The sequence below is a fragment of the Mustelus asterias genome, chromosome 1 (genome assembly GCF_964213995.1).
Source record: "Mustelus asterias chromosome 1, sMusAst1.hap1.1, whole genome shotgun sequence".
Lineage (NCBI taxonomy): Eukaryota > Metazoa > Chordata > Chondrichthyes > Carcharhiniformes > Triakidae > Mustelus > Mustelus asterias.
The window spans coordinates 103276681-103302641 of NC_135801.1; the positions used below are offsets into that span (position 1 = coordinate 103276681).

At 44.2% G+C, this 25961-nt stretch overlaps 1 protein-coding gene across 1 annotated transcript in view; it reads left to right on the forward strand.

Moving 5' to 3' along the window:
• dthd1 (death domain containing 1) overlaps positions 1-9250 on the forward strand; it is an 82128-nt gene extending 72878 nt beyond the window's left edge. Inside the window, exon 15 of the mRNA XM_078225019.1 lies at positions 9175-9250. Coding sequence (XP_078081145.1) covers positions 9175-9250 — 76 coding nt within the window. The remainder of the gene's footprint in view (positions 1-9174) is intronic.
• Positions 9251-25961: the final 16711 nt, after the last annotated feature.

The following is a 25961-nucleotide window of genomic DNA, read 5'->3' on the forward strand; positions in this document are numbered from 1 at the left end:
TAGATTGGGGTTGAGAAGCTTATGAGCCATGATTGAATGGCAGAGCAGATTCAATGTGCAGAATGGCCTAGTTCTGCTCCTATATCTCATGATCTTATGGTCAATGCAGAGGCCATGATTACAAACTCTGAAGTTACAAAAGTTAGTTGTGTGGTAGATAATGATGAATTGTGGTCAATCTGGAGAAATGTAACGTAATGCATTGGAGGCAGACAAACAAGATAAGGGGATATACAATAAATGGTAGGAATCTAAAAATTATAGAGGCAAAGAGGTATCTTGGAAACACATGCCCCCAGATCCTTAAAGGTAGTATGACAGGTAGATAAGGTGGTTAAGGAGGCATAAGGGCTGAGGCCAATAGTATAAGAGAACGAAAGTTATGAGAGAACTGTATAAAATACTGGTTTGACTGTAGGTAGAATACGGTGTACAGGACTGATCACTGCATTACAGGAAGGATGTGATCATGCTGGAGAGGGTACAGAAGAAAATTATAACGATGCTGCCAGGAATGGAGAAACTGCAAGAAAAGTTTAGATAAAATGGCTGTGCTTATTTTGGAACAGATGTGGCTGAGGGGTGATGCAATTGAGTCAATCAAATTATGAGGAACCCTGATAAAATGGATAGGATCTATTTCTATTAGCAGAGAGGTTAATAACCAAGCAATTGGTACCAGGATTGGAGTGGAATTGAGGAGAATTCTTTTAACGTAAAGGGTGGTAGGAGTCTGGAACTCACCATCTGAAAAGATGGTAGAGGTAAAAATTCTCATCACATTTTAAAAAAGGATTGATTAGTCATGGGAGATGCCTGACCTCCAGGCCTATATGGGCCAGGAACTAGAAGGTGGGATTAAGCTGGTAAACATTTCAGCCGGCAAGGACATGATGGGCTGAATGGTCTCCTTTTGGGCTGCAAAGCTTTCTATGTTTCTATTTCCAATCTATACCACCACTGGAAGAACAAGTTTAGTACCCAAGCTGTGTCCCGAGTGCCATGAGTACCAACAATGGTTTCCAGATGAAGGAGTCTGTCGATAACCCCCGCACTTTGGCAGCGTCAGCGATGGAATTTCTAGTTCAGTCTTGATCCTGGTTTCAGTGTCGGTTTTTTGTGAGGGAAATAAGCTTTTCTGATTCAATGGAGTAGTCAAAGATGTTCCTGTACTTGACTACAGAAACTAGTTATAACCATATCACTCCCAACTTGATGACAGTGCTTACATGTACCATATGCCATTTGACGGGGTGGATGTGGGGGGGATTTTTGCTCTTGTGGGAGAATCTAGGACAAGGGCTCACTGACAGAGATGAGGAACTTTTCTTTTGCTCAGAGGGCCATGAATCTTTGGAATATTTTGAAGGCTGAGCTAGATAGATTTTTGATGAGCAAGCGGGTGAAAACATTATGGTGGGAAAGTGGAGTTGAGGTTACAATCAAAGTTTAAAGTTTATCTATTAGTGTCACAAGTAGGCTTACATTAACACTGCAATTAAGTTACTATGAAAATCCCCCAGTCAACACACTCCGGCGCCTGTTCGGGTACACTGAGGGAGAATTTAACGCAGCCAATGCACCTAATCTGCACACCTTTCAAATCAGATCAGCCAAGATCTTATTAAATGTGGGATCAGACTCGAGAGGCAGAGTGGTCTTCTCCTACTCCTAATTCGTATATTCATATGTACCTATGTACCTATGCTCATATTTGATTCATGACTTCTCAAATTTAATCATTAATCTTTATTGAGTTAGCAGTGAACAGACCTCCATTCTCTCTGGCCACAGAACATTATAAAGCCAGCAGTAGAGCTTGAATCAGCTATCTGCTGGCACTGATCTCAATCAAAGCACTTGCTCGATAACAATCCTCAAAACACTAACTGCAGTGTAATAAATAGGTTGAGGGGGTGGAGGGAAATGATAATATGTAGCAAAACTGCATCTGTTTGGATAAGAATTCCGAAGGCACTTGGCCTAGTTTTCCTTTCCTTCCTTTTTGGAATTCTGGTAAAACAAACACTTCAATCATCCTCTTTGGATTGTATTGCAATGTTGTTATTGTAGGTCCCTCTGGTGCATTTTAACAGGTACTTGGTGGTATTTTAAATTCTCCTACAATAGTGTATTCATTAACTCAGAATAGCTGGTGGTGGTCGACAGACATTTTGTATCCCTTTGGTCGCTTTCCTCTCACCTGTGATGTAGAAAACTGTCATTCTTCCCCAATAGGATCACGTAATACAACACTGCGGCACAGTGTGTAATATCATACGTTTATCAGCAATACCTCCTGTGGGAATATTCTTGTCCACCAAACATATGCAAGGCATGAGAGCAGAGCAAAATGAATACTGAAGTGATATTAGCAAACGTATTGGAAATCATTAAGGTCAAATATGCATTTCCTGCATAAGTGATTATGAATTATGAATTATGGCGTTTGGAAGGATAGCACACTGAATATTAGAAATACTGAACAGAAGTATACCTGGCAGGATGACAAAGCAAATCAAATAAATGAAAGTTGCACATAGTCTGCAGATAGCAAATTGGGTTTGGTTTAGTCCTTGAGATTAGTGCTGTTCTCAGGCTTTAAATGAGCCTTCTGTCAGTGTAGTTTTAGCTTCGTGTTCGCACAACAGCTTGTTAGCCTAAAGTTACATTTGTTTTTTTTTGTTTCTTTTACAGAACAGTCAAATGGATCCGAAAATATTTATCATATTGATTGGGGACAGCATGATTTAACTTTACAGGAATTAAACCATGTTGGTTTTTAAAGTACATTATAGATAGTTCTTTTAGCAATGCTGCACAGAGCACTGTTGAAATCAGTGTATAATAGTGCCTCTGATATCATCTCGAATCATTGGTTACATTGGAGAAGTATCTGGCAACACAGGTCAAGACTCCTTTGTGTTGGATTGAACTAAGAAGTGATGTCAATGTTGTTAAATAATTATACATACACCTGAGAGCACATAAAAAATGTTTGAGTGCATATAATTAAATTATCTCAATATTATTTATTGGAGGGTTTTGCAATAGTGTAATAGCACCCTATTGTGGGCATTTGTGTATGTATGCATGTATAAATAAACCGGATTAAACTAGTTTCAGCTGTTACTTGACTTTCCATGTGGCACACTGACTCTTTTCTGTTTGCAAAGCTATCACAATCTGGTGTTTGGGAAAGGAGTTTTGATTCTCTAGCTGAACAAATTTAGTTGAAGAAACTTCTGGCAAACGAGTAGAGGAATTGCGAGGCTTCTTTTTGCTACAAATTAGGCTTAAAAATCAGGTTTTAGAGAAAAGGTTGCTTGTAAAAGTGGGTGCTGTTCTTTGAAGATGGCTGCATTAATATGTATTATTCATGTGACTGAAGTCCTTTTGGTGCATATATAAAGTGGCTAGAGAGGTTTTGCAGTGCTAATTATAGCCTTGATGATCCTGATAATGTTGCTGTTAATCAGGCAGTGGGAGAAAAGAAAAGGGAGAGACTTTGATGGAAACAGGACCAGAAATTATGAAATGTTTAAGAATTTATTTGCCCCAGTGAAGCCAAAACATATGTTACTGTTGCATATTTTGTGTAAGCTTGAGCACCACCTCAATCCAAAAGCAGTTTAGAACAAGGAATCAGCTGCCCACTGAGGACATTGGAGACCTTTTCGTATCTCTGATAAAGAAATCCATCCATTGTAATTTTGGAGAGATTTTGAGAATATTCTGGGACATATTTGTGTGCAAATTAAAAAGTGAATGCATTCCCAGTAAGTTGCTGACATTGCCAAAGTTAACTTTCAACATAGTCTGCCACACAGCATTGCCCATGGACATGGTGGAATGTGACTCAAGAGAAGTCAGAGTTAACAACTGCCAGTTATTGAAGTAAATAAACTGCATCAGAGGCAGTGATGTAGTGGTATTGTCGCTGGACTAGTAATCCAGAGACCCAGGGTAATGCTCTGCGACCCAGGTTTGAATCCCAATACGGCAGATGATGAAATTTGAATTCAATAAAGACAAATCTGGAATTAAAAGTCTAACGATAGCCCCAAAACCATTGCTGGCTGTTGTAAAAACCCATCTTGTTCAATGATATCCTTTAGGGAAGGAAATATGTTGTCCTTACCTGGGTCTGGCCTATATGTGATTCTAGATCCACAGCAATGTGGTTCACTCTTAACCCTCAGGGATGGGCAATAAATGCTGGCCCAGCCAGCAATGCCCAGATCCCATGAACGAATAGAATAAATAAGCAGAAGGCACTAATGGCAGAATTAAGTGGTAGCAGAGGTAATAAAGAGTCCTGTACCCATCATTGAGTACAGAATTTTCCATTTGTGAAAGCAGAATGAGCTGCATGAAGAAGGTTAATCTTGCCAAGGCATATTGAAGAGGTGCTGTTTGTAGGAAACAGCACTGCACATGATTGTCAAATAGGTTGTCACCACGTTGATGAAGGATTTGTTGAGAACCATACCATCCTAAGAACGAGGATGTAAATTGGAAATTTGCAGGGCCTCATAGTCCAAATAGCATTGAATGGACCTTTGGCAAACCTGGAGATTAACATGGGTGCATCAATCAGTTTGATTCCTGAATTACTATACACTGAAAAGTTGAGTCAACATCAACTGAAGAAATGGGAACTATGTCGGTTCTAGTTACATACAAGTGGCAATTTACAAAATTATCCATCATTGTGGGGCAGGGTGGTCAACTTTGTTGGGAAGAAACTGGTTAACATCACTTAAGTTCAACTGGAATGAGTTTTTTTCATGTAGAAGCAACACAAGACAATGTAATCATCAAGTATCCTCAGATATGTAGGGAAACTGGCAAACTGATTCAAGGATATAAGGCAAATGTACACATTCAGAAGAATGCAAGACCAGTATATTGCAGGCCTCATCCAATACCCTATACTGTAACAGAGAAATTAGAGTAAGAACTGAATAAACTTTGAAACCAAGAGCTTTATTAAGGTATGTGTCCTGGTACCATGGCTGTATGGGGGAAGGGAGAGGGGGTGGGATACTACGTCAGTACAAGTGGGGGAAGCGAAAGTGCATCAATGGGGGTTGGGGGGGGGGGCAGGGTCAGATGCGTGGGAGGCAATAAGAGGAACAGTGGCTGATTCCGGAGAAGGGGGAATGGTCTGGTTCCTGAGGTGAGGAGGAAGGACTCAACAACGAGAGGGGAAGGAAGCCACTTTTGAAGTTCACCCATCCTGAGGCTGAAATCTTCAGCTAATGGGCCTCTGCCTTCTCAAAGGGCCCTACCATTGGGGCAGAAGGCCTGGGCTGGTGGGTTGGGTGGGTGTCCAGTACACAAAGTCTGCAGGATCTTCCACCATGGGAGGTGGGATGGGGGGGAGGGGTGTGGGGGTTGCCTGTGTGTTAATGACTGAGCATGTTAGCACTAACAGAGAGGTATGACATCAATAAGCTTACCTTTGCCTACCAGGTCATTGAGCCACTTCACTATTAACAATCCTTTGCTTTGACAGCTGAGCCAATTATGCCCACTTACTCAACACTGATGTGTGTGAATGCCTCTGATTGCCCATCAGCAGTTAACCCTGATATAACTCGTGTCATAAGAAGGGAATGATTGCCCATAGACCCAAAGTTGCAGGAGGATGATGATGACTTGCAGAGGGGACAGTGCATTGTTCCTCAAAGAGCTACTGTGAATGTCTGACCCCTGTCTGGCTGAAGGCAGCTCGTGAACTATCAGTGACCAAGGTAATATCAGGCAGGTAATATCAGGGTTTATTTTATTTATTAGGGTCACAAGTAGGCTTACATTAACACTACAATAAAGTCACTGTGAAAATCCCCGAGTTGCCACATTCCTGTGCCTGTTCGGGTACACTAAGGGAGAATTTAGCATGGCCAATGCACCTAACCAGCATGTTTTTTGGACATGTTGTTGCACGGGCAGTCTCCTCTCTCCTGATCTAGAATCCTCCTTAGTTAGGGGTGCCCTTGAGGTTCTGTGTCACCGGAGGCAGATGCACACTTTTCATTAGGGTCTAGATGCTGGGTTCCATATGCTGAGATCAGGCATTCACAATGACTGGGTTAAGTGGTAGCTCTGATCATTGTGGAGGACCTTCTCATTACCACAGAGACACTGGCATGACTGTGTTCTGTCATCATGAGGGAACGCCAACCAATGAGCTGGTAGCTTTGCACAGTAGAGAAGAAAGAGGCTCTGTGTGTGAGCATCTGACCTTACATTGAAAGATGGACACAGTTGTCTCAGTGACACTTCATGGGGAAATCTTATGATGGCAGGAGAGCCACAGAGAGATTGCAATAAGTGAGATTTATTTCATTGACATGGGTAGTTTATGACTTACATAGGTGCTCATTATCTGCTTGTGGCTAACACCCATGCCCACTCGGTGCAACTAGTCTTTCATTCTAACCCTGCCACTACATCTCGGTGTATCCCTGGATCCACAGAAGAGGTGGAGATGGACAGCTGTCTACCACACCCTGCTGTCTGTGATGACAATGGCGGGTCCTCAGGAGGGTGGTGACCTGGAGGACCCTGGTCTGCTTTCAGGGTGCTGCTGTGTTTTGGCACCACCCTCTACGGCCTGTGGGGGTGGAGCCATCTTGGTCACAGGAAGAGGGGACGCAGATGGGATGGACACTCCAGCCAAGGCTGTGCACCAGGTTTCCTCCTCCCTGTGAATATATAACAATATCACAAATGGGTAGCTAGCACAGGTACTGTACTTTGAAATCATATCTTATGCATAAGAATGAGTTGTCCGTTGCTGAATGTTGTGTTATTTGGGGAGTCAGAGTTTGTAAAAGGCAGCGAACTTCATGATCAACACTTCGGGATGTGCTTGACAAAGAGTCTAGCGGGAAACTAATTTTGGTGGCCAGGATTAGATAAGGATGGAGAAGATACAGTGAAACAGTGTAGAGCATGTCAAGCTCTGGAAAAGAAGCCGCTAGTGGTTCCATGAAAATGGCCAGCTAGAATTTGGCACAGGCTACATGTTGATTTTTCAGAATTTGAAGGACAAAAGCCCTTCATTGTGACAGAGAGCCATTCAAAATGGGTGAGGGGTTTCCAATGAATTGGACAACATCTAACAAAACTCTCAAAATTTTGTTCAGATTGTTTGCTGTGTCTGGATTCCCAGAGGAAACTGTGCTTAAAAACGAACCTCATATTTGTTCATTAGAGTTCCACTGTATCACCCTGCTTCAAATGGAGCAGCAGAATGCACCATGCAAATTATTAAGCATGGTCTTGTTAAAGAAATGCTAGATTGAATTGCAAACTGGCAATTGTTTTGTTTATTTATCATAACACATCTTGGACTATTACCGGCAGGCCACCAGGTGAATTGTTTCTTGGAAAACAACCTTCATTGCTGAAGCCAAATTCAGCACAGTCAGCGGAAGAAAAACAATGCAGGCAGAAAGAGAGACATGATAGGGGTAGAGAAAGAGTCTGAAGTTGAAGCCAAAGGTTAAAGTGAAAGAACATCATCAAAATGGCGGACATGGCTCCCAGGAACAGTTGTGAAAATATATGGTCCTTGCACATATTTGGTCAAAATATTTGGTAGTGGAAAGGTTAGGTTTGTACATATGGATCATGTTTTACCTTCTGACATTAATGAAGAATAAAGGAATTGGGAAAAATTAAATGAGCCTGATGAACTGGAAAGTTGGCATATGAGTAGAGTACCAATAGTTGCTCCAACACAAGCTATGCCTGAAGCTAGTTCAGATCCAAGTCAGAGTCCAACAGACATGTTTGCTAAAGTGGAAATTACAATTGAACGTCAAAGGCAAAATCAGATTTTGTTGGAGAAAACTTCTCCTCTGACTCAGGCCCAGATAATAACATAAGAACTAGGAGTAGGAGTAGGCCATCTGGCCCCTCAAGCCTGCTCCGCCATTCAATAAGATCATGGCTGATCTTTTCGTGGACTCCGCTCCACCTACCTGCCCGCTCACCATAACCTTTAATTCCTTTACTGTTCAAAAATTTATCTATCCTTGCTTTAAAAACATTCGATGAGGTAGCCTCAACTGCTTCACTGGGCAGGGAATTCCACAGGTTCACAACCCTTTGTGTCAAGAAGTTCCTCCTCAACTCAGTCCTAAATCCGCTTCCCCTTATTTTGAGGCTATGTCCCCTAGTTCTAGTTTCAACCACCAGTGGAAACAACTTCCCTGCTTCTATCTTATCGATTCCCTTCATAATCTTATATGTTTCTATAAGATCTCCCCTCATTCTTCTGAATTCATCAAGACCTTTACCCAGGTTCTGAAAGTTTGGTGTAAGAAAAGAGGTATTCTCTCAGGAACAGGAAACAATGGTTTAGTTGGATTTATAAATAAATGAAAACCAAGAAATATATAGAAGTTGTATGGAATTTGAATTTTTGTGTAATATTTTCATTAAGGAGGAAGGTGTGTAATAGCACCCCCTTCTGACCATTTGTGTACCTATGGATGTAAATATAGTCAAAGCCGGATTAAACTAGTTTTAGTTGGCACTTGACTTTCCCTGTGGCACACTGTCCCTTTTCTGTCCTGCAAAGATATCACAAGTTTAGTCTTTTATGTATATCAAAATGTTTACAACATAAAAATACAGAATATAAGTGAGCTCAAGCAAATTACTATTCATGACATAACATTACTGGCAGAACATAAAATTAATTTTTAAGTGACCTATTCCCAGGCATTATCTCTTTGAATTTGATCCTTCTACAACTTGTAAGTTACTGGGTGGGATTTTCCGGCCTCACTTGCCCCGAAACCGTAAAATCTCACCTGAGTCAACGGACCGCTCCATGGTCTGTCCCTCTCCCACTACAATTCCTGTGGTGGGTGGAACGGGAAAATTCGCCCCACTGATATTCTAGTCTAAAGCTGAAACTAGGTTCCTTGAATATGTTTTTGTATTCTTTCATGGAATATGAATGCCGCTAGAAGGGTCAGCATTTGTTACCCAACTGTAATTGCCCCTGTCGCCCTCCCATTCACATAACATTACCCACCACCGCCCCCATCCCTGCACCTCCACCACTCAACCCTGAACATTTACTTGAGTACTGGATCTGAGTCTGAATCAATTTATCTTATGAAGAACTGAACTGTTGATCTCCATCAGGTTGCCCAGCTGGTATTATGGAAAAGAAGTTCGAGAGCCAATGTACGGTGAGTTTCAAGCCATGTCTTCAACGTAGATTTCAACCCATTAACTGAAAAGTACAACTGAACTTTAAATTCTATCTCATCTCAGTGCATTGAAAATTCATTCCGTTTCAGTGTATTGAAAATAACCTTTTTGAACAGTTTCTATCCAAGGAAGGTTTGACTGTCTCTCCCACCGTATCTTCCAGCATACAATTACAATCTCCACCACTCATATTGCCCCAATTTATTCAAAGCAGCCAGCCATATAGGGCAAATGTGCCAACTATTTTCCATTGTCATAGAAGTCAATTACAAAAGCACCATTTAAGTAGTGAACCAGTTATTTTGGACAATTTAGGAGTTGTTTGCATTTTGTCAAAGAGCAGTTACCTGTCATTAAGTCCCTTCCAGCAACCCCAATGCCTTCTGTATTTTATATAATGTATTAGAGCTTAAATGAAAATTCCTTTCCAAAATGAACTTGACTTCATTGCTGTCATATAAATTACACCAAACTTCTTCCATGGCCATATCACAACACATGAAAGGAGCGAATGACATTAATGGTGGATAATGAAATACTAGACTCTTTTTTGTTCCTTTTAGCCATGGCTCACTGCTGCATTGATCATATTGTACACAAGCTAGTGCACTTAAGATCAATTTGGATACACAAATGACACAAATTATATTATGAGTCTTGCAAATCAATCTCACTTCAAAGAAAGTCTTTCATTTATAGACTGCTTTTCATAACCTCAAGATGTCTCAAAGTGCTTTAGTCAATTAAATACTTCTGAAGTGTAATCACTGGAAAAGTGTATGAAATATGGCAGTCAATCTATGCACAGCAAGCTCCCATAAATCGCAATTAAGTTAACAAACATAATATGTATTTTTGGTGTTGGCCGAGAAATAAATATTGGCCAGAACACTGGGAAAACTCTCCTTTCTTTTCTTTGAATGGGTGTCATAGGATATTTACCTGATATTTTTCCCCCCCAAGAATATACTTTATTCAAAAAATTTGTAAAAAATATATTATAAAACTTTCCAATTTAAAAATTACAGCAAGTGTGATAAAATTTGACTTGTCTCCATTCTTTGATGCCTCTACACAATTGTAATTGTTCTGATATTTTCAATATGCATTCCAGATCAGGCATACAGCCTGGGGGCAAAACATTTCAAAGTGACAAATTACAAAAAGTGCAATGGAATTCAACTTTCCTTTATACAACATGTTCCCCTCTGAGGTGTCTCAGTGAAATTTCAATACTTCTGCATTCATATTCACTAATAGTTTACAGCCTGAGGGGTTCTACAAATTATTCAGCAAATGGGCTCTGCAGTGGTTTTCCCAAGCTTTAGTACATTCTTCAGCACATAGTCCTGGGCCTTGGAATGTGTCAGTCTGCAACACTCGGTCGACGATCACTCTTTGCATTGGAAGGCCAGCAAGTTTTGGGCTGAGGAAAGAGCTTCTTTCACGGAGTTGGTGATCCTCCTGACACAAATGATGTATGTCTCAGCATGCATCCCTGAGAGAAGCCTGTGGGACACAGAAATTGTTTGGGCTGAACCTCGACAATAAAGGCTACATCTTTTCCCAGACCTTTTTAACAAAGGTACATTCCAGAAAGAGGTGAACAATGGCCTCTTCCCCAAGACAGCAACCTTGAGGGTAGCATGAGGGGGTGAGATTCCGAGCATGTAGGAAGGATCTGACGGGGAGGGCCTTTCTCACCACCAGCCAAGCTACATCTTGGTGCTTGTTTGAAAGTCCTGGTGATGAGGCATTCTGCCACAGGACCTTAACAGTCTGCTCAGGGAATCATCTGACAGGATATATCATCTCCTTTTCCTACACAACCTCAAGGATGTTACTTGCAGACTGCTGCCTGATGGACTAATACCCACCTGATAGAGCAGACAGGAGCTTGTTTTAATATGTTAGATGGGAGATGAAATCTCCAATGGCACATTACTCCCTCAGATATGCACTGGAAAGTCAGTTGAGTTTATGTGCTTATATCTATGGTGTGGGGCTTGCACCAGAACCTCATTAGTCAGAGACCAGAGTGATATCACTACGCCAGAGCCAAATCTTTAAATGTCGATTACATTCCCACTGAGAGTACTTTTTTTGCATGTTTTTGAGGTAGCTCCATCTTAATTCTATGATAGAAGCTAACACCTACATTTGCACATGCCTATTATTTTTTTATCTTGCTAATTTCTCCCTTGTACAAAATTCCCTTGCCAGTTGTTTATTAGCCAAGGATACTGACTGCCTATGGATCTCCTGTAACAGCAGAATCATTTGAAGGATGAGCTACAACAGCCATTCAGCCTCTTGAGAGAGGCTACCAGTTGCAGGTAAATTGCCAAGAAGATAAATCTCTGTGACATTTCTATCGCGCACTTTCATTAACCAAAGAAATAAAAAAGAGGAAAAGAAAACAAATACCAACAGAAAATGCTGGCAAATCTGCAACAATTTAGTTAGTTTATTGAGAGACAAAAGACAGATTTATTCTGTCAGTAATGCTCCATAGGTAACTCATACATAATGCCATCAGTGCATAAACAAACTTGTGTCAGCGTAATAAAAGCAAAATACGCAGGATGCTGGAAATCTGAAATAAAAACAGAAAGTGCTGGAAAGATGCAGCAGGTCTGGCAGCAACTGGGGAGAGTGAAACAGAATTGATGATTCGAGCTGAATATGACTCTCTTTCAAACAGCAATGAAGATTAGTTTTAGGACAAGACTGAAGGAACAGTGATAATGTCAGGATAGTGTGCGACTTGAAAGGAAACTTGCAGGTTGTGGTGTTCCCCATTGCCCTTGGCCTGCTCGGTGGTAGAGGTCACAGGTTTTGTTCAAGAAGCCTTGGTGAGTTCCCAGTGTATCTGTGGATGGTACACCTGGCTGCCACTGTTCATCGGTGTAGGGAGTGAATTTAGAAGGTGATGGTTGGGGTACCAATCAAGTAAGCTGCTTTGTCCTGGATGGTGTTGAACTTCTTGAGTTTTAATGGAGCCAAACTCATCCAGGCACATGGAGGGTTTTCGATCAAGCTCTTGGCTTATGCTTTGTAGGTGGTGGGAGTCAGGGAGTGAGTTACTCATTACAGTATCAAAGCCTCTGACCTGCTCTTGAAACCATAGTGTTTATATGGCTAGTCCAGTAAAGTTTCTGGTTAATGGTAACACCCAGGATATTGATCGTGGGGATTCAGTGATGATAATGGCATTGAATGTTGAGGGGAAATGGTTGGATTCTCTCTTGTTGGAGATGGTCATCGCCTTGCACTCATGTGCTATCAATCCACTTGTCAATCCAAACCTGGAAAATTTCCAGGTCTTGCTGCATTTGGACATGGACTTCAGTATCTGAGGCTTCGTGAATTCTGCTGAACATTGTACAATCATCGGCGAACATCCCCACATCTGACCTTTATGATGGAGAACATAAGAAATAGAAGCAGGAGTAGGCCATCTGGCCCCTCAAACCTGCTCCACCATTCAATAAGATCATGGCTGATCTGATAGTGGGTTCAGTTCCACTTACCCACCCGCTCCCCAAAACCCTTAATTCCCTTATTGGCTAAAAACCTATCTATCTGTGGTTTAAACACATTTAATGAGGTAGCCTCTACCGCTTCATTGGGCAGAGAATTCCAAAGATTCACTACCCTCTGGGAGAAGAAGTTCCTCCTCAACTCTGTTCTAAATTGACTCCCCCGTATTTTGAGGCTATGCCCCCTAGTTCCATTGTAAGTGGAAACAATCTCGATGTTTCTACCCTGTCTAGCCCCTTCATTATCTTATATGTCTCTATAAGATCTCCCCTCAACCTTCTAAACTCCAAAGAGTACAGGCCCAGTCTGCTCAATCTCTCCTCATAAGCCAACCCCCTCACCTGCGGAATCAACCTAGTGAACCTTCTCTGCACCCCTTCCAAAGCCAATACATCCTTTCTTAAATAAGGGGACCAAAATTGTACACAGTACTCTAGGTGCGGCCTCACCAGCACCTTGTACAGTTGCAGCATGACCTCCCTGCTTCTAAACTCCATCCCCTTCGCGATAAAGGCCAACATTCCATTTGCCTTCTTGACCACCCGCTGCACCTGCAAACTGCGTTTTTGTGATTCATGCACAAGGAACCCCAGGTCCCTCTGCACAGTAGCATGTTGTAATTTTTCACCGTTTAAATAATAGTCCCTTTTCCTATTATTCTTTCCAAAGTGGATAACCTCACACTTACCAACGCTATACTCCATCTGTCAGATCCTCGCCCACTCACTTAGCCTATCCAAATCTCTCTGCAGACTCTCTGTGTCCTCCACGCAATTTGCTTTCCCACCCATCTTAGTGTCATCCGCAAACTTTGTTACCTACACTCGGTCCCCTCCTCCAGATCATCTATGTATATGGTAAATAGTTGAGGCCCCAGCACCGATCCCTGCGGCACGTCACTAGTCACGGATTGCCAACCAGAAAAGCACCCATTTATACCTACTCTCTGTTTTCTGTTAGATAGCCAATCTTCAATCCATGCTAACACTTTACCCCCAACTCCGAGCACCTTTATCTTTTGCAGTAACTTTTTGTGAGGCACCTTATCGAAAGCCTTCTGGAAATCCAAATACAATACATCCACCGGTTCCCCCCTGTCAACCGCACTCGTCACCTCCTCAAAAAACTCCAGTAAATTAGTCAAACATGACTTTCCCTTCCTGAATCCATGCTGCGTCTGCTTGATTGAACCATTCTTATCCAGGTGTCCTGCTATTTCTTCCTTTATGATAGATTCCAGCATTTTCCCAACTACGGATGTTAAGCTAACCAGCCTGTAATTACCTGACTTTTATCTGCCTCCTTTTTTAAACAGTGGCGTTACATTAGCTGTTTTCCAATCAGGTGGCACCTCCCCAGAGTCCAGTGAATTTTGATAGATTATAACTAATGCATTTGCTATTGCCTCTGCGTTTCTTTTAGTACCCTGGGATGCATTCCATCCGGACCAGGGGACTTGTCTACCTTTAGTCCCATTAGCCTACCCAGCACTACCTCTTTAGCAATAGTGATCGTTTTAAGGTCCTCACCCCCTGTAGTCCCATGACCGTCTATTTTTGGTATGCTATTTGTGTCCTCCACTGTGAAGACCGACACAAAAAGCTTGTTTAAGGCCTCAGCCATTTCCTCGTTTCCCATTATTAAATCCCCCTTCTCATCTTCTAAGGGACCAACATTTACTTTAGCCAATCTTTTCCTTTTTATATATTTGTAAAAACTCTTACTATCAGTTTTTATGTTTTGTGCTAATTTACTTTCATAATCTATCTTTCCTTTCTTTATTGCTTTCTTAGTAGTTCTTTGTTGCTTTTTAAGGCCTTCCCAATCCTCTAATTCCCCACTAATCTTGGCTACTCTGCATGCATTGTTTTTTAATTTGATACTCTCCTTTATTTCCTTAGTTATCCATGGCTGGTTATCCCTTTTCTTAAATCCCTTCTTTTTCACTGGAATATATTTTTGCTGAGTACTGAGAAAAATCTCCTTAAAAATCCTGCACTGTTCCTCAACTGTCCCACCAATTAGTCTGTGTTTCCAGTCTACATTAGCCAACTCCGCCCTCATCCTATTGTAATCCCCCTTGTTCAAGCAGAGGACACTGATTTGGGACCCTACTTTCTCACCCTCCATCTGTATTAGAAATTCAACCATATTGTGATCACTCATTCCAAGAGAATCCCTCACAAGGAGATCATTTATTTTACCTGCCTCATTACACAGGACCAGATCCAGGATAGCTTGTTCCCTCATAGGTTCTGTAACATACTGTTTGAGGAAACTATCGCGACAGCATTCTAAGAACTCTTCCTCAAGTGCATCGCATCCGACTTGAGTTGACCAATCAATGTGGAGGTTAAAATCCCCCATGATTATTGCTGTTCCATTTCTACATGCATCTGTTATTTGTTTGTTTATGGCCCGCCCCACCTCGAAGTTATTATTTGGGGGCCTATAGACTACGCCCACCAGTGACTTTTTCCCCTTACTATTCCTTATCTCCACCCACATTGATTCCACATTTTGCTCCTTAGAGCCTATATCGTCTCTCACTACCGCCCTGATGCTATCCTTAATTAACAGAGCTACCCCACCTCCTTTTCCTTCCTGTCTATCCTTCCGAATTGTCTGATACCCGTGGATATTTAGTTCCCAGTCCTGGTCACCCTGCAACCACGTTTCAGTAATTGCCACTAGATCATATCCATATGTACTAATTTGTGCCGTCAACTCATTCACTTTGTTTCGAATGCTACGCGCATTCAGGTAAAGTGTCTTTATGTTAGCCTTTCCTACCTGGACCCGGTTTGTTAGTGCATTCCTTTGTTTGCATGCTCTGTCCCTTCCTAACACAGACTGGTTTTTCTTCCCAGACCAACTCCCTGCACTGTGTTGACCACCTCCCTTCTCATACTTGTCACCTTTTTTCCTCTGCCTGAGGTTAGATTCCTGCCACCTTCTATACTCCCTGTTCTATTACGTGGTCTGGAAACTTTACTAATCTCTCCTGAGCTCTCGTCTCCTTTAACTAATTGAAAGTCCTCATCATTAACCTGCACTCCTACCCTCTCCTTTACCTTTGATTTTCTAATTCTCCATACCACTGAACCCTCTGCCCCACTATTTAGTTTAAAGCCCTATCTACAGCCCTAGTTATACGATTCGCCAGGACTCTGGTCCAGCATGATTCAGATGAAGACTATCCCATCGGAACAGGTCCCATCTTCCTCAATACTGGTGCCAATGTCCCATGAATTCAAACCCCTTCCTCCTACACCAATGTTTGAGCCACGCATTTAACACCTTAATCTTCTTAACCCTGTGCCAATTCGCTCATGGCTCAGGTAGTAATCCAGAGATTATTATCTTTTTTGTTCTGCTTTTCAATTTAGATCCTAGCTTTTCATATTCCCTTAGCAGAACCTCAGTTCCTGTTCTTCCTATATCGTTGGCACCTACGTGGACCACAACAACTGGGTCTTTACCCTCCCACTCCAAGTTCCTCTGCAGCCCAGATGAGATATCCTGAACCCGAGCACCAGGCAGGCAACACAACCTTCGGGATTCTCGATCCTGGTCACAGAGAACAGTGTCAATGCTCCTAACTATACTATCCCCAATTACAACTACGTTTCTTTTTTCTCCCCCCACTTGAACGGCTCCATGGAAAGCTCCATCTAAGGTGTAGCTCTTTCGCAAGAATGCCTTGATCTTAAAATAAGCCAACATTTGAACGCTCAGAGGGCCAAGGTGGATGCTCCCTCTGATGAATTTTCAAAGTTTTTAAAGCTTACCACAGAAGTCGATAGCTGCCAGGCCTCTTTGTGGGGAGGGAGCCTTACCACTGGAAGGTCTGTGGCTGCAGTTGTGATTGTCTGGCAACTGTGGATGTGGGAGTGGGAATGGGTGGTGATGGGGTGGAGGTGGGTATTAAGGTGAATGATGGAGCACTAGGCCTCATCCACTTTTGCCACTGAGTAGGCCACCTCCATTTATTGGCTGGTGTACAGCCCCAGCAGGGGGCCTGTCCAGAGAATAGCTTTACTCAGCCCTTTACGTGGTCTAATAGCTGCCTGCTGTTTGTGGGGGAGTAGCTGCCTGCCAAAGGTATCAACCTCTTACTAAATTGCCTGGAGATGGGACCATGGTGACAGACTGGCTCACGAGTTGGAAATGAGAAATTGCTCAAGATCCTGCCTCCAATGCCACCTCTGCATCCCCACCAAGAATAGTTAACACTGTAAATAAGCATACTGACTCAACATTATTATCAACTAGCCAGAATTCAGCATTTAAATTCCCCCAAATGACCCAGTTTCCCAGCCCAAAATGTGCCTTTATCATGGTTACATGCTGTCATTATGAAATGCAAAACTAGCAGATGGGAAGATTAGTCATAAGAGACCTAAAGAAAAATGATTACAGTGTCAAGGAGAAATTATGAGCTGGAATGCACAATTGAATTCAAGGAAGTGAAATTTGAAAAAGGATTATCTCAGAATAGCAGCCGCTGTGTGACTGTTCACCTGCTCGTATTTGTAGATAGCAGGGAGTGCAATTCAGAGGCCAAGAGAGTGGTGAGGAAAGAAGAAAAAGTCCTTTAGAATAAAATGTCAGGTAAACTTCCAACAGAGAGAAAAAAACATCATCAGTGGGGAGTTAATAACCTTTGCATCAGCTGAGTGCCAGAATCGTTTGCATGTCATATATATTCAGATTGAATGGCCTCGTGGGTCTCCAATTGCACAATGTTTACCAACCAATAAACACTCTGAAAATTAGCAGGTTTTTTTAAGGGCAGCTTTTCTTCAGAAGCCATTTCTTTCTCTTTAGATTTAACACTTAGCAGGTTTTGCTTGCCACCAATGCAAGTACGTTTATAACTTAAAATGGTTCAACCAGATTCGAAAAAGGTACAAAACTACATTTTCCAAACTCACTTGGCTAATCGTAAAAGTAACTGGTAACAAAGGGTTGAGTTTAATCTGCTGCGAGTGGGATGGGAGGATGGAAAGGTGCAAAGAATCAACAGGGACGGGTGGGGTGGAGTGCCTTTCGTTGATCCAAGTCTCTCCAATTAAGTCAAGGCTGGAGAGGTCAAGCAAAGCCTTCCCGCTTGTTCACCAATTAAGACACAGAGTTAATGACAGCTTAAGGGCCTCATTCTGTGCCACTAGCAGTATTGTACGCCAAAGCTTTGACAGAGGGTCATCTGGACTCGAAACGTCAGCTCTTTTCTCTGCTCACAGATGCTGCCAGACCTGCTGAGATTTTCCAGCATTTTCTCTTGGTTTCAGATTCCAACATTCGCAGTAATTTGCTTTCATTTTGTACCCATTTGTTTAGCAAAAGCTAATGACCTTCCTGTGGGCTCAGTGAGGAGGCGGGTATGCCCTTCTGGTCATGCATCCTGTATCCCTGGCAGCAAGGGCACAGCAGCTCTAATAGCCCACTCTGCCCTCCTCAATGAACACCACCCACCACATCCTCACCACACCTGATCCCGGTGAGCCCGACTAACTTAGCTGCAGTCCGGAGCTGCTCCATGCCTGCTGCCCCAGGATCTCTTACAGAAGCTGCAGTGGCCCCAGCTCCTGACGCTGAAAATGGTGAGGCCATCACAGTAACCATCAAATTCAGCCCAAGATTAGCCAACAGTGTCCTTGTGAGTTATGGGAAAACTATGTTAGTTTGTGCCCGAAAGCCCACTAGGGTTTCCAGAGGTCGATTTGTGATACTGTAATAAAACCAAAATAAAACATGGAAACAGGAGCCATAACTACTGCAGATGCTGGAAATCTGAAACACCAACAGAAAATGCTGATGGCAGAAGCTGTAGGGAGAGGAATTGTGTGAAATATAATGTTGACTGAGGGAATGGAGGAAGATGTCAGTAGCGACATTGACAATGGCAGGAAGCAGAGTTTGAAATTCCAGATGTTGGGACAAAAGCTTGGAATTATCTCGGTGGCAGGTTAGAAGTGGGATAGACAGTGGTACACGACTGGAAAATCATTGTCACGGATTTGCATGCGATGATTACTCCTTAAAACACAAGTTGTGATTTGCAAAAAAGTTAGCAGTGCACCGGAAACATGGTCCTTAACTTTGATGATCGGTGAACAATGGCATGGGGCAGGTGAGGCAGACTTCAAGGTGGAAAGTGAGAAAGTCAAAGCTGTTAGTTGTCACGGGGAGAGTTTGTTGGCAGAGGGGAGAGGAGGCTGAGAAGCATCATGGGGCAGGCTGAGGGAAGGACAGTTGATTGAGGGAAGGTCAAAAGAAGGTGACTGATGAAGGGTTGAGGGTGATGAAAGGTCAAGGTGACTAACAGAGAGAACAAAGAAAATTACAGCACAGGAACTGGCCCTTCGGCCCTTTAAGCCTGCACCGACCATGCTGCCCAACTAAACTAAAAACCCCCTACCCTTCCGGGGACCATATCCTTCTATTCCTATCCTATTCATGTATTTGTCCAGATGCCCCTTAAAAGTCACTACTGTATCTGCTTCCACTACCTCCCCCGGCAGCGAGTTGCAGGCACCCACCACCCTCTGTGTAAAAACATTTGCCTCATGCATCTCCTTTAAACCTTCCCCCTCGCAACTTAAACTTATGCCCCCCAGTAATTGACTCTTTTCACCCTGGGAAAAAGCTTCAGACTATCCACTCTGTCCATGCCTCTCATATTCTTGTAGACTTCTATCAAGTCGCCCCTCAACCTCCGTCGTTCCAGTGAGAGCAAACCAAGTTTCTCCAACCTCTCCTCATAGCTAATGCCCTCCATACCAGGCAACATCCTGGTAAATCTTTTCTGTACCCTCTCCAAAGCCTCCACGTACTTCTGGTAGTGTGGCGACCAGAATTGAACACTATATTCCAAGTGTGGCCTAACTAAGGTTCTATAAAGCTGCAACATGACTTGCCAATTTTTAAACTCAATGCCCTGGCTGATGAAGGCAAGCATGCCGTATGCCTTCTTGACTACCTTCTCCGCCTGCATTGTCACGTTCAGTGACCTGTGTACCTGTACAACCAGATCCCTTTGCCTATCAATACTCTTAAGGGTTCTGCCATTTACTGTATATTTCCTATCCGAATTAGACCTTCCAAAATGCATTACCTCACATTTGTCCAGATTAAATTCCATCTGCCATCTCTCTGCCCAAGTCCCCAACCAATGGATATCCTGCTGTATCCTCTGATGGTCCTCATCGCTATCCACAAATCCACCAACCTTTGTGTCATCCGCAAACTTACTGATCAAACCAGTTACATTTTTTTCCAAATCATTTATATTACAAACAGCAAAGGCCCCAGCACTGATCCTGAGGGACGCCACCTGTCACAGCTCTCCATTCAGAAACTCACCCTTCCACTGCTACCCTCTGTCTTCTATAACCGAGCTGGTTCAGTTTCCACCTTGCCAGCTCATCTCTGATCCCATGCACTTCACCTTCTGCACCAGTCTGCCATGAGGGACCTTGTCAAAGGCCTTACTGAAGTCCATGTAGACAACATCCACTGCCCTACCCTCATTAATCATCTTTGTCACTTCCTCAAAAAACTCGATCAAGTTAGTGAGACACAACCTCCCCTTCACACAATTATGTTGCTTCTCACTAATACTTCCACTTATTTCCAAGTGGGAGTAAATCCTGTCTCGAAGAATGCTCTCCAATAATTTCCTTATCACTGACGTAAGGCTCACCGGCCTGTAATTACCTGGATTATCCTTGCTGCCTTTCTTAAATATAGGAACAACATTGGCTATTCTCCCATCCTCTGGGACCTGCCCTGTAGCCTGTGAGGATACAAAGATTTCTCTCAAGGCCCCAACAATTTCCTCCCTTGCCTCTCTCAGTATTCTGAGGTATATCCCATCAGGCCCTGGGGACTTGTCTACCTTAATGTTTCTCAAGAACCCCCAATACCTCCTCCTTTTTGATCTCAGCATGACTCAAACTATCTGCACACCCTTCCCCAGGCTCATCATCCACCAAGTCCTTCTCTTTGGTGAATACTGACGCAAAGTACTCATTTAATACCTCGCCCATTTTCTCTGGCTCCACGCATAGAATTCCTCCCCGTCCTTGAGTGGGCCAACCCTCTCCCTGGCTACCCTCTTGCTCTTTATATATGTATAAAAAGTCTTGGGATTTTCCGTAATCCTGCTGGCCAATAACTTTTTGTGACACCTTTTAGCTCTCCTTATTCCTTGCTTAACTTTCTTTCTACTTTCCTTGTATTCCACATTTGTTTCATGTGTTCCCAGCCTCCTAGCCTTGACAAATGCTTCCTTTTCCTCTTTGGCTAGACTCACAATATCTCGCGTTATCCAAGGTTCCCAAAAGGGCTAAAGGTGATCAAGGAAAGGCTGAGGGTAACTGAGTGAGGGTCAAAGGTGACTGAGGGAAGTTTAAGTTTAATTGAAGAAGGGTTGAATGTGATTGAGGGGGTATCAAGGGCAGCCGAGAGATGGTTGAGGGTGACCAGGGAATGTTGAGGGACATTGAGAACTTGACCAGCCTGAGGTTCAAGAATACAAAGGCGTGGCTGAAAAAAACAAGGTTGTGGCTATGAAACCCAGGGTGATTGCCTTTTGTTCAAAGAATACAAAGGCGTGGCTGAAAAAAACAAGGTTGTGGCTATGAAACCCAGGGTGATTGCCTTTTGTTCAGAGGTGTATGTTTCTGTTTGAGAGCAAGATCAACAGTCAGCATTTGCCTGGCCACCACTGCGTAAAGCCCTTGGCTGGATTGACTGAATGCAGATCCCAGCACATATTTGGCCACCTGACCACTTGAGAAATGGCAGCACATAATACCTCTGGCAGCTCTGCCAGATGTTCCCTTGCCAGTCGCTGCACCCATGACTAGTTGCCTATCATCAGCCTGGGAACTTTCTCCAGTGGTGGAGCTGCCTCCAGCTGTATGCAGTGACTGCAAGCTCATTGGAGGCAGCCTTCGAATGGCAGGCCTCAGGGATAATGGAACCAGAGGCTACGTGTCCCCTGATGGGGCAGCTTCAGTGAAAGGCCAAAATTGCAGCCAAGTTCAATCCTGCAGAAGGATTTTTAACAAAGAACATAGGAAAGTAGAGCACAGGAACAGACCTTTCGGCTCTCCAAGCCTGTGCCGATCATGATGCTCTAACTAAACTGAAAAAAACCTTCTTTTTACTCGGTCCGTATCCCTCTATTCATGTACCCATCTAAAGGCCTCTTAAATGTTGCTAATGTGCCTGCTTCCACCACCACCTCTGGCAGCACGTTCCAGGCACTTATCACTCTCTGTGCGAAAAACTTCCCCCGCACAGCTCCCTTAAACTTTCCCCCTCTCACCTTGAAGCTGTGCCCTCTTGTAATTGACACTTGCACCCTGGGAAAAAGCCCCTGACATTCCACCTTGTCTACGCCTCTCATAATTTTGTAGACCTCTTTCAGGTCTCCCCTCAGCCTCCGTCTTTCCAGTGAAAAAATCGTAGTTTATTCAACCTCTCCTCATAGCCAACATCCTTGAGACCAGCCAACATCTTGGTGAACCTTCTTTGCATTCTCTCCAAAGCTTCCATGTCCTTCTGGTCGTGTGGTGACTAGAACTGCACTCAATACTCCAAATGCAGCCGACCAAGGTTTCATATAGCTGCAACATGATTTGCCAACTCTTGTACTCAATGCCCCGGCTGATGGAGGTAAGCATACCATATGCTTTCTTAATCACCTTGGCCACTTATGTTGCCACTTTTAGGGAACAGTGGACCTGTACGCCCAGATCCCTCTGTGTGTTAATGTTCCGAAGGGTTCTGTCATTTACAGTATAATTCACACCTCGCATTTGTCCGGATTAAACTCCATCTGCCATTTCTGTGCCCAAGTCTCCAATCTATCTATATCCTGTTGTATCCTCTGACAATCCCCGACACTATCAGCAACTCCACCAATCTTCATGTCATCTACAAACTTACTAATCAGACCACCTGCATTTTCCTCCAGATCATTTATATATACCACAAACACAAGTCCCAACACCGATCCCTGCGGAACACCACTAGCTACAGAGCTCCATTCTGAAAAACACCCTTCCATCGCTACTCTCTGTCTTCAATGACCATCCCTAGCACTTTACCAGCTTCTGCTGTCTTCAGTGCAGGCCTTCCTTATAGGATATTGTCATATCTTTCTGTATTGAGTTGACAAATTGCAGATGATGGTCAACACAGTATGATATCACTACAATGTGAACAATGTGTGTATTTTAACAAACATTATACAGATTTGTTTAATCATAGAATCCCAACAGTGGAGCAGGAGGCCATTCGGCCCATCGAGCCTGCACTGAGAACAATCCCACCCAGGTCCTATCCCTGTAACCTCATGTATTTATCCTGCTAACCCCCCTGACACTAAGAGGCAATTTAGCATGATCAATCAACCTAATGTGCACATGTGGGGAGAACATGCAAACTCCACACAGACAGTGACCCGAGGCTGGAATTGAACCCAGATTTCCTGGTGCTGTGAAACAGCAGTGCTAACCACTGTGCCACCCCTGGCATGCACAACAAACTGCTTACCAAAAACCTTTTCATTCATGTGGTGACCCATTGTAATTACTGTGGTGAACCATAGATGGTTACCACTATGGGTACTGAACCATAGATGGTTATCACTATGGGTACTTGTACATATGTTACTCTTGTTACTGTTGGGGTTAGGGTTGGGGTGTTCCACCTGTTGGTATTGTTCTGTGGTACACTCCGGTTGGCTCCGCCTACCTATAGGAGTATAAAGGTCACTGCACTGCCTAGTGACCCTTTAGTCTGGGATTGTATTGTTATGCAGTATGCTCCATTCTTGTTACTAATAAAAGCCTTTATTTCCCGGGTATGATCCAGCCTCCCGAGTGAATTAATCGCGCATCAATTACATGTTGTATGCCTGGACACACCCATGCTGCACCTGGTTCGAGACTCCTCCCTTTCCACCTGAGACTCCTCCCTTTCCACCTGAGCGAGGTATAAAGGTGATGGTTCCTCCTCCTTGCCTCAGTCTGGGCCAGGTTAGCTACAAGGGTGTGCTCCAGTTCTTTGCGATTAAAAGCCTGTTATTTCACTCACTCGCTGGAGTCCTCGTATCGTAATCGATAGTGCATCAATTTTAATCGCAAAGAACAAAAAAACAGAATGGAGCAACTCCTAAAGCCCGATAAATTAAACCTGGATCCGCAAGCTGTGGGAGCCGCCAATAGCTTCAATCACTGGCTGAAGTGCTTTGAAGCCTTCCTCGAAGCCTCCACTGCTATCCGGTCCGATTCAGACAAGCTGCACATGCTCAACGCCCAGGTAAGTGACATGGTTGATGCCACCATCAGTGATGCAGAGACGTACAGGGACACGCTAGAGCTCCTAAAGAGCCAGTACAGTAAACGGACAAATGAAGTCTACGCCAGGCACCTTCTGGCTACTCGAAGACAGCGGCCGGGAGAATCAAGCGCACAGTTTCTCCGCGAACTGCGGGAACTCGGCAGGGCCTGTAACTGCAAGGCTGTATCCGCCGCGTAGTACACGGAGGACTTACTCCGCGATGCCTACGTTACAGGCATCGCGTCCAACTACATTCGACAGCAACTGCTAGAGCAAGGTGGGCTGGACCTACCAAAAACTGTGACACTCGCTGAATCCCTAGAAGTGGCCTCCCGTAACCTCGAGGCATACGCACTCGACCACGCGGTTACATCGTGGGCCTCACGGCCACTACCACCCCAGTACCTAGGAGGGCCACAGACTTACACCACACCGCGCCCCACCAACGACTCGACTGCTGCGGCTGTTGCAGGCCCAAGTGCTATTTTTGCGGTCTGGGGAAGCACCCCTGACAACGCTGCTCGGCAAGCGAAGTGTTCTGCTCTGGGTGCGGAAAGAAAGGCCACTACGCTAAAGTCTGCAGGGCAAAGTCATCCTCGAAGCCAAACAGTGCAGCGTGCGACCCGAGGAAACTGCAAATTCGAACGCCATCAGCCGCGTGTGACTCAAGGGAGCTGCCATGTTGGACGCCATCGAACACGTGTGAGTCAAGGGAGTCACCAGTTTGGACGCTGTCGGTCACGTGCGAGACAAGGGAGCCGCCATTTTGGACACCGGTCGATCATTCTCCAGGATCCATGGTGGCAGCGGTCCAGCTAGACCAGTCTCGTCCGCATCAACTCGCCAGGTCCCTGATGGACATCCAGGTAAACGGCCACGTGGGAAATTGTTTGTTTGACTGCGGGAGTACGGAGAGTTTCATCCACCCCGACACAGTGCGCCGCTACGCCCTTTCGGTGCGGCCAGTCAAACAAACCATTTACTTGGCCTCAACGTCCTGCTTGGTGGATGTCCTCGGGTACTGTGTGGTGACCCTTACGGTTCGGGGGACCGAGTATGAAAATTTTAAGCTCCTGGTGCTGCCACACCTCTGCGCTCCCGTACTCCTAGGGCTCGATTTCATGACCCATCTTAGGAGTGTCACGTTGCAGTACAACGGGCTTCTTCCCCCGATCTCCGTCTGCAACCCTCAGTTCCTAGACTGCCCACCGCGCACCACTTACAACCTTTCAACCCTCTAAGTCACCCCTCCCTCGCTAATCGAACACCTCACCCCCGAGTATAAACCCATTGCCACCAAGAGCAGACGGTACAGTGCAGGGGACAGGTCCTTCATTAGGTCCGAGGTCCAGCGGCTCCTGAAGGAAGGGATCATTGAGGCGAGCACCAGCCCCTGGAGAGTGCAGGTGGTAGTGGTCAAAACTGGGGAGAAACACCAGATGGTCATCGATTACAGTCAGACCATCAACCGGTACACGCAGCTGGATGCGTATCCCCTTCCGCGCATATCCGACATGGTCAATCGGATTGCGCAATACTGGGTGTTCTCCACGATCGACCTCAAATCGGCCTACCACCAGCTCCCCATCCGCCTGGAGGACAGCAAATATACGGCTTTCGAGGTGGATGGCCGCGTCTACCACTTTCTTAGGGTTCCCTTCGGCGTCACCATTGGGGTCTCGGTCTTCCAGCATGAAATGGACCAAATGGTGGACCAGAACGGACTGCGGGCCACCTTCCCGTACCTGGATAACGTCACCATCTGCGGCCATGATCAGCAGGACCACGACGCAAACCTCAATAAATTCCTCCAC